At 50.5% G+C, this 8520-nt stretch overlaps 1 protein-coding gene across 3 annotated transcripts in view; it reads right to left on the reverse strand.

Annotated features, from left to right (window-relative positions):
- Positions 1-8520, reverse strand: part of SLC45A1 (solute carrier family 45 member 1) — a 29532-nt gene that overhangs the window by 16470 nt on the left and 4542 nt on the right. For 2 of the 3 annotated variants that reach the window (XM_045299281.1, XM_045299282.1), the window contains exons 2-4: positions 2048-2468; positions 1437-1529; positions 878-1102 (exon numbers count right to left, since the gene is read on the reverse strand). In XM_045299281.1, the coding sequence (XP_045155216.1) occupies positions 878-1102; positions 1437-1529; positions 2048-2444 (715 nt within the window). In that variant the 5' untranslated portion in view covers positions 2445-2468. The remainder of the gene's footprint in view (positions 1-877; positions 1103-1436; positions 1530-2047; positions 2469-8520) is intronic. The other variant, XM_045299283.1, reaches the window with a different exon arrangement.

Genomic DNA, 8520 nt, shown 5'->3' on the forward strand with positions numbered 1-8520 from the left:
TGTATTGGAAAGCAAAGGTGTTGTCTTGAGGGCTAAGGGGCAGCTGGCCCAAAGCAGGCTATTTTCAGTGGCCTCCTCTGCAGGGGAAAGTCGGACACTGAGTAAGGAAGACCGAAGGAGAATCGATGATTTGAACGGTGGTGCTGAGGAGAATACGGGACTTGGACCATGGCCTGCTGAAAGGACGCACCCATCTGGGTTGGAAGAAGTACAGCCAGAGTGCTCCTTAGAGGCCAGGCTGGCCAGACTTGGTCTCCCAGACTTTGGACGTGTTGTCAGGGGAGACCCGTCCCTCGAGCAGCACGTCATGCCGGGGAAAGTGGAGGGGCAGCGGAAAGGAGGAGGGGCCTCCAGGAGGAGGGTTGACACCGTGGCTGCAACCACGGGCCCTAATGTTGGAACCAGTGGAGGATGGAGCAGGGTGGAGTTGGGCTGATTCGACAGCACCTACGGGAACACACACAAGCCAGGATGGCTGAGGGCAGATGTCTCAGCTGCCACGCAGGAGACACAAGTCCAATTCCAGCCCACACCCCTCACTGGCAGTCACCATTCGCCTGCCAGTGGGCGCCTGCGTGCTGCAGTGGGCTGGACGGATTTCCGCTTCCAGAGTAAGGCGAGAAAGCCCTGGCAGAAAGCCCTGGCAACTCCTGGAGACCAGCCACCGAAAGCCCGTGGCCCACCACCACCAGCTCTCATTGGTATCCGCGCGTGGGGACGCCCGCGCGTTTCCAATGGGCACTTTTCATTTCATCGCCAGGCCGGGTTTGACAAGGCAGGAGGCACCCCTGAGCTATGCAGCCCGGCCTGCCTCCAGTCTTCCTCCGGCCCAGCCCTTGGGAGGTGGGGGGTAGGGGTGGGGTGGCACGGCGGGTACCTGCCAGGAGGGCGTGGATGTTGAGGCCGCGGTCCTGGTCGGCGGCGCTGCACACGTCCATCATGTAGGCGTGGCTGGGGTTGTCGGCCGAGTCCGCGCTGAAGTCCAGCAGCGCCACGCCGCACACCGTCAGCAGGATGCCCCACTTGTGGTTGTTGGCCGTGTCCGCCAGGGCGGTCCCGATGTCCCTGCCGTTGAGCAAGAGCGAGAGACCCAGCAAGGCCCCTGGAGACACAGAAGCCCAGGCTCACCCCAGGAACATCAACACCTTCAGGGCCCGCCCCAGGAGCCTGGAGAGCCAACTTCACTCCCGCCCCACCCCCAAGACCATTGTTTTGCGCTTGGGCCCAGAGCGAGATGAGCGTTCCTACTTTAAAGCAATGTTTTTAACCTTAAACAAACAGAGCAGAGAACTACATTGGCACAGTGGACGCGGGCTGGGCCACAGGCCCAGGGGTGTCTACGCAGTCAAAATGCTTTAAGACTCTCAGACTTTCCCCCAAAAGGATGCCACTGGGACGTTTATTTTCCATTTTATCTCAATGCCCAAACAACAGACCTATCGCCAGGACAAGTATGAAAGGACGTCTCCTTCCGAACCTTGAGGTACACTGGTCACTCCAGGCTCCCAGCAGGGGCTGCAGCAGGAATCCTGAAAGAGAGCACGCCGGGGGTCATCGCGTGGGCATGGGCAGTGCAGGGGGCCCCACACTGGCATCGGCCTCACCACACTGCGGGCACTCCTGCCCCCTCAGTGCCAGTGAAGGGCAAGTTGACGAATCGCAAAGCCCAGAGCTCGAGAACAAAAGAGAAACAGATTCACAAACCACTCCTTCTTTCCTGCCTAGGTCTCCTGCCAACCCTCATCATGCCTACTCCTCTTTGGGGTCCCAAGAAATGGCAGAGCCTCCCAGACCCCGAGCCACCTCGGTCTGCTCTGAATGCCGGGACCGGAGGCGCTAATCCCCGGGGTGTGCTCAATTCCTGTTCCACCCTCCGACTGCCTAAGTACCTGATCACATGGGCTGTGAGCAGCGCCCCTGGGTTTGTCTACAACCCCCTGCTGCTGAGGGCGAGCCAACGCTTGCTCCACCTGGGTCCCCCCATGAGGCTCCTGGAAGTTTCTGGAGCCCTGGCGGCGGAGGCGGCGGGGGCCAAGGTGGCGCTCACCAAGGATGGGGCTGATGAACCACACCAGGCTGTAGAGCTGGTCGGGCAGGCCCATCTGCAGGAGCACCGGGGTCACATAGGCCGTCTCCATGGCGTAGCTGAACTCAATGCCAAACAGAATGCAGCCGTTGAAGAGCAGCTCCCGGAAGGACCGCGGGGGGCGCAGGTCCCCAAAGTCCACCAGCTCGATGGGACAGGGGGTGTTGGGTGGCGGAGGGGGAGAGGGGCGGATGCGCTTCCTCCTCTTGGGGTGTCGTTTGAAGTTGTTGGCCCGGTGGCTGATGTGCCGGGTCACAGACCCCGAGTAGCTGGACACTTGAGGCCTCCAGAAGTCCTGAGGGGCCACAGTGGGGAAGTGGGCCTCTCCCGGAGAGGTGCTGCTGGCCGGGGGGATCATCGTAGGCAGGGCGCCAGGGCGTGCCTGTGAGGAGAGACCACCGAAGGGCAACAGTTACTCGGGCCGTCTTTGTGAGACGCCCCCTCCAGTTGGCTCCTGCTCACCCTTCTCGCCTGGGGGAGGTCAGGTTCACGCTGGAAGACCTTTCGAGTCAAGGAGGGATCCCCCAAAGGTCAAGCTGGGGCCCGTGGGTGGTGCGACAGGCTCCACCGCCACACGCAGGCAGCCCACCGGCCCACAGAGACCACGGCTGGCGTGCTCCCCCTGTTCCCCCTGAGACCCCCATCCTCTGGCTCCCTGCTGGGGGGCTCTGCCAGGAGGTTCCGACCAAGGGTTTGCTTCTAAGGACGTGAGAGCAGCCTCGGAAGCCTCTCAGGCCCAAAGGACGCCGGCCTGCTCTGGACACATGGCCCATTTCCAGGGTGATTCTCCCCTTCCTGAAGATCCCAGGAGGTTCTGGACTGAATTGTGTCTTGCCCCCCAAAAGAAATGGGACAGACCTAACCCCTAAACCTTGGGATAGGACCCTGCTTGCAAATAGGGGTCTCATTTTGTGATGTTTTGTGAGGCCAGACCAAAGTAAGATGAGGCCCCACCCTAATCTCTTCAGAGTCTTAAAAATACAGAGCAGGGTAGAGATTCACACACACACACACACACACACACACACACACACACACACACACACACTCGTGCCAGAAGAAATTACCACCGAGGCCCCTGCTACAAGGAAAGTGCCACCACGGACAAGGATCACCGTCAGAAGCTAGAAGCCAGGCGAGAGGCCGCCAGAGAGAGGGCTGCTGCTTCGGACTTCTCTCCACACTGCGGTGTGAGGACGCAGGTCGCTGTTCTCTGCCACCACCCTGTGTGACTTAGCTTTCTTTATTGTCCTCACGGAAGCCAGAGGCAGGAGGAGACTGAGATGGGGTTGGGGGAAATGCAACTCTGGGGTTAGGGGTGCCTTTCTTAGGGGAGGGGCGAGACCCAAAGTCACAGCAGGGTGCCTCTGCTCCCCACCACGCGTGTTTAGACCTTGCCTAAAGCCTTCGGAAAGAGCGTCGCAAAAACCCACCAAATTCAGCACCCGCTGAAGGCGTGGGCTTTCGGTGAGGTCAGGCAGATGTTGTTTTAAAATGCTCTCGCTGGAAAAGTACAGTAGACCACTGCGCCCCGCCCCCTCCATCTGGTCCACACTGGAGGGGGACACAATTTTACAAACAGGGCAGAAGAGCCAGGTGGGGGTGGTACATAGGTTCCCTCCCCACCCCCACCCCCGCCCCAGCCTGCACGCTCCTTTGTGAACGCCCTTCATCGTGCCAGTGAAATCCGGATTCTTACGTAAGCAGACCCCACAACCCCTCCCACCCGGACTCTCTACCCCCCTGCCCCCTGTGCTGCCCAGGGGCCTGCTCCTGGGTACCCGACTGTCTTCTGTGGTTTGGAATTAAAATCTAGATCAGAAATATTAAAGAAATAGATTTTAACCTTCGACTCCATTTTACTAAGCACAGAGAAGGGACTTCCGAGATCAAAGAGGCAGAGGCAGACCAAGGGAGGGAGACTCGGGGGGCGGGGTCTCTTCAGCCCCTCCGCCACCCAGCTTACAGAAAAAGCAACCATCTGGGCTTCTTTTGAAGTCCCAACAACACTCATGGCTCTCCTGACTGGGGCGTTTGCCATTTACAATTGGAATATTATAAGCTTTCTTTCAAAATTGGTTTTGGGCTTAAGAAATGATGTCCTTGCTCTTGATAACACCTTCCATCTCACAGAGAGCCGAGAGCATTATCAGGATTCACTGTCGATTTCCTCAGTGCGGCCTGCAGACTTCCATCCCACCAAGAACTGCTTTCCTCTTCAAACCTCACGAGCGAGCGAGCGAGCGGGCGGGGGAGATGAATCTGGAGAGAGGCCCCCGGGGGGCGCTACTGGTGTTGGGTTGCTTTGGGTGCTAACTGGACAGTCAGCTGTTTGAAACCACCAGCTGCTTCACAGGGGAGGCTTTCTACTCCTGTAAAGAGTTACAGCTTCAGAGGCCAACTGGGGCAAATCTCCTCCGCTTGTAGTGCTGGAATCAACTCAATGGGGGAGAGCAGAATATTGAGCTAAGTCAACCTCCCACCCACCTTCCCATCAGCCCATCCATACTTCCTTCCCTCCTTCTTTTCTTCCGTAAACTCACTTATCTATCCATCCTTCCATCTGCAGTATCCATTCAACCTCCACGTACCCATCTACCCACATCTACCCATCTACTCCTCTAATAACCATCCATCCATCCACTGACCAAACTGTCCCCCACTCATCTGTCCAATTGTTATCCTGTGGTGGCTTGTGTGTTGCTGTGATGCTGAAAGCTATGCCACCGGTCACTCATGATGGAGAGGCTTCAGCAGAGCTCCCAGACTAAGCAGAGACTAGCAAGAAGGACTAGGCACTCTACTTCTTAGGGATTAGCTACTGAAGCTTTGTGAATTGGCTGATACAGTTCAGGAAGAGGAGACGCCTGGGGTGGAAGGCACTGGAAATAGGACTGGAGAAGAGCTGCGTCCCTCAGGTAAAGCCACCTGTGACCATGTGGCTGGAGCAGAGCTTGCAAGTGCTGCCCTTGCCGGCAGGGCACAATTCAAAAGGAAGAGAAACAGCTGCACATGTTGATCAATAATCAGTAAGTGGAACGCATGAAGCACGTACAGGAAAATTGGAAGTTGTCAAAAATAACATGAGACAAATAATGATCAGTACTATTTAAGTATGAATGAGCTGAAATGAACTGGTATTAGCTATTTGGAAGCAGATACTCTTATGGTTTACTATGTTATAAATGACAAATTCAAGAGGAAGAGTGTCATATTTCCAATCAAAAAGGTCATTTCCAGATCAATCTTAAAGTACAATGCTGTATGTGATAGGAATAATATCTGTACTCCTATAAGGAAGTTATTATCTTTTAAAACAAATATTCAAACCACTGAAATCAATGATGAAGAAATTGAAGAATTCTACCAACTTCTTCAGTCTGAAATTGATCAAACATGCAATTATGATGCATTGATAAAATGGGTGCATAAGCAAATGTGGGGACGAAAGCTGATGGTGCCCGGCTATCAAAAGATATAGCATCTGGGGTCTTAAAGGCTTGAAGATAAACAAGTGGCCAGCTACCTCAGAAGCAACAAAGCTCACATTGAAGAAGCACACCAGCCTGTGTGATCATGAGGTGTCAATGGGATCAGGGATCAGGATCAAAGACCCAGAACAAAAAATCATATCAATGTGAATGAGAAAGAGTGCGGAGTGGAGACCCAAAGCCCATCTGTAGACAATTGGACATCCCTTACAGAAGGGTCGCAAGGAAGAGACACGCCAGTCAGGGTGCAGACAACGAACATATGACTTTCCTCCAGTTCTTTAATGCTTCCCCCCCTCAATCATGACCCTAATTCTGCCTTGCAAATCCAGCTGGATCAGAGCATGTTCGTGGGTACAGAACTGGAAATACAGGGAATCCAGGAAACACAGGGAATCTAGGACAGAAAAGCCCCTCAGGACCAATAATGAGAGTAGCAATACCAGGAGGGTAAGGGTAAGGTGTGGGGAGAAAGAGTAAATCAATCACAATGATCTACTTATAACCCCCTCCCAGGGGGATGGACAACAGAAAAGTGGGTGAAGGGACACTTCGGTCAGTGTAAGACATGAAAAAATAATCATTTAAGTATAATCAAGGGTTCATGAGGGAGGGAGGAGGAAAATGAGGAGCTGATACCAAGGGCTCAAGTAGAAAGAAAATGTTTTGAAAATGATGATGGCAACATATGTATAAATGTGTTTGACATAATAGGTGGATATATGGATTGTGATCAGAGCTGTACAAGCCCCTAATAAAATGATTTAAAAAATAAGAGTGGCTTAACTGCAAATTGTATGACATGTGAATTTCATATCAATAAAACTATTTTTAAAAATTTAAGCCAAATTCAGAAGAGGATGTGGACTAAGGGATACCATTGTTGACATCAAATGGATGTTGACTGAAAGTAGAGAATATCAGAGAAAGGTTTACTCGTGTTTTATTGACTATGCAAACACATTTGATTATGGATAACATTTCAAAAAATGAGAATTCCAGAACACCTCCTTGTGTTCCTGCGGAACGTGGACCTGGACCAAGAGGAAGTCATTTGAACAGAACAATGGGATATTGTATGATTTCAAATCAGGAAAACTCTTAGTCCCCAAACATACTCAATCTTTGAGCTGAGCCAATAGTCTGGGAAACTGGACTATAAGAGAAAGAAAATGCTGTCGGGGTTGAGGGAAGCCTCGATATCAATCTGCAATATGCAGACGACACAAGCTTTCTTGCTGTAAGTGAAGAGGCCTTGAAGCACTTTATAGTGAATATCAAAGAATATAGCCTTTAGTATGGAATCCATTCCAACTCAATGTAAAGAAAACAAAAATTCTCAGACAAGATCAGGACAAACAGAAAAGATTGAAGTTGTTCAAGGTTTCATTTTCCTTGGCTCCACAATCATTTTAGAAGCCATCAAAAATGGAATGGACTGCATAAAGAGTGATATTCTCTGCGTTTGTGAGCTGAAGTGGACTGTTATTGGCCATTTTGAGTCAGTCATATGATTGACAATGCTGGCAATGGCATTATCAAGAGGAATGACATTGCATTCATTGTCAAAAAGGACATATCAAAATGAATCTTGAAGAGCATTGCTGTCTATGATATAATTATATCTATCTTCCTTCAATGAAATGCAACCAATACAACTATTATTTGGATTTATGCACCAACCACAAGAGCTAGTGATGAAGAAATTGAAGAATTCTACCAATGTCTTCAATCTGAAATTGATCAAATATGCAATCAAGATTCATGGATAACTATTGGCAGGTGGAATGCAAAAGTTGGAAACAAAGAAAGAGGTGTAGTTGGAAACAGTCTTGGTGATGGAAATGAAACTGGAGATTGCATGACAGAACTTTGCAAGACTAATGACTGGTTCATAGCAAATGCCCTTTTCAACAACACAAAAGGCTGCTATACCTGTGGACGTCTCCAGAAATCAAATTGACTACATCTGTAGGAAGAAATGATGGAGAAGCTCAATAGAAGCAGCTAAAACCAGGCCAGGGATGACTGTGGAACAGACCATCAATTGCTCATATGTAAATCCAGGTTGAAGCTGTAGAAAATTAAAACAAGTCCACAGCAGCCAAAAAGACTTTGAGTCTATCCCACCTGGATTTTGAGGACATCTGAAGAACAGATTTGACGCATCGAACACGAATGATGGAAGGCTTGATGATCGGTGGGAGGGGACATCAAGACTGTCATTCATGAACAAAGCACAAGGTCATTAAAACGACAGGACAGAATGAAAAGATCAGCGTGAATGTCAGAAGGGACTATGAAACTTGCTCTTAATCCTAGAGTAGTTAAAGCCAATGGAAGAAATGACAAGGGCGAAGAAATGAATAGAGCATTTCAAAGGGCAGCTTGAGAAGACAACGTAAACTATATAATGGACTGTGCAAAGGCCACCTAAAAGGAAGAACATGCTCAAGAAACAGTTCAAGTCTCAAGTTGAAATACTGAGAGATCCTCTGGGCAAAATATTGAATGACGTAGGAAGCATCAAAAGAAGACGGTACAGGGTCACTGTACCAAAATCAACTAGTCACTGCGCCTACCAACAACAAACAGCACGCAGGGAAGTAGTAGTCGAGACTTATATGTTGCAGTGGGCAGAGTTTCTGCAAAAAATCTCTTTGAAGGGTTAATAGCTAAGGCACAAAGATGTGCCTTTGAGGACTGAGATGTGCCTAATCCCAGCCATGGTATTCTCAACCATCTCATCATATGCATGTGAAAGTTGGACAATGAATACGAGTGAGTGGAGAAGACTTGATACACTTTGAATTATGCTACTGGGGAAGAATAGTGAAAGTAACATGACTATCAGAATGTCAAACACATCTGAGGTAGTTATTGTGCCAACCTGCCCAATAAACACATGTGGGGTTAATTGAAGGGCGGAGGGATAAATGGCTC

This window comes from Echinops telfairi, unplaced genomic scaffold (genome assembly GCF_000313985.2).
Source record: "Echinops telfairi isolate 266 unplaced genomic scaffold, ASM31398v2 ScPeMD7_7457;HRSCAF=8495, whole genome shotgun sequence".
Lineage (NCBI taxonomy): Eukaryota > Metazoa > Chordata > Mammalia > Afrosoricida > Tenrecidae > Echinops > Echinops telfairi.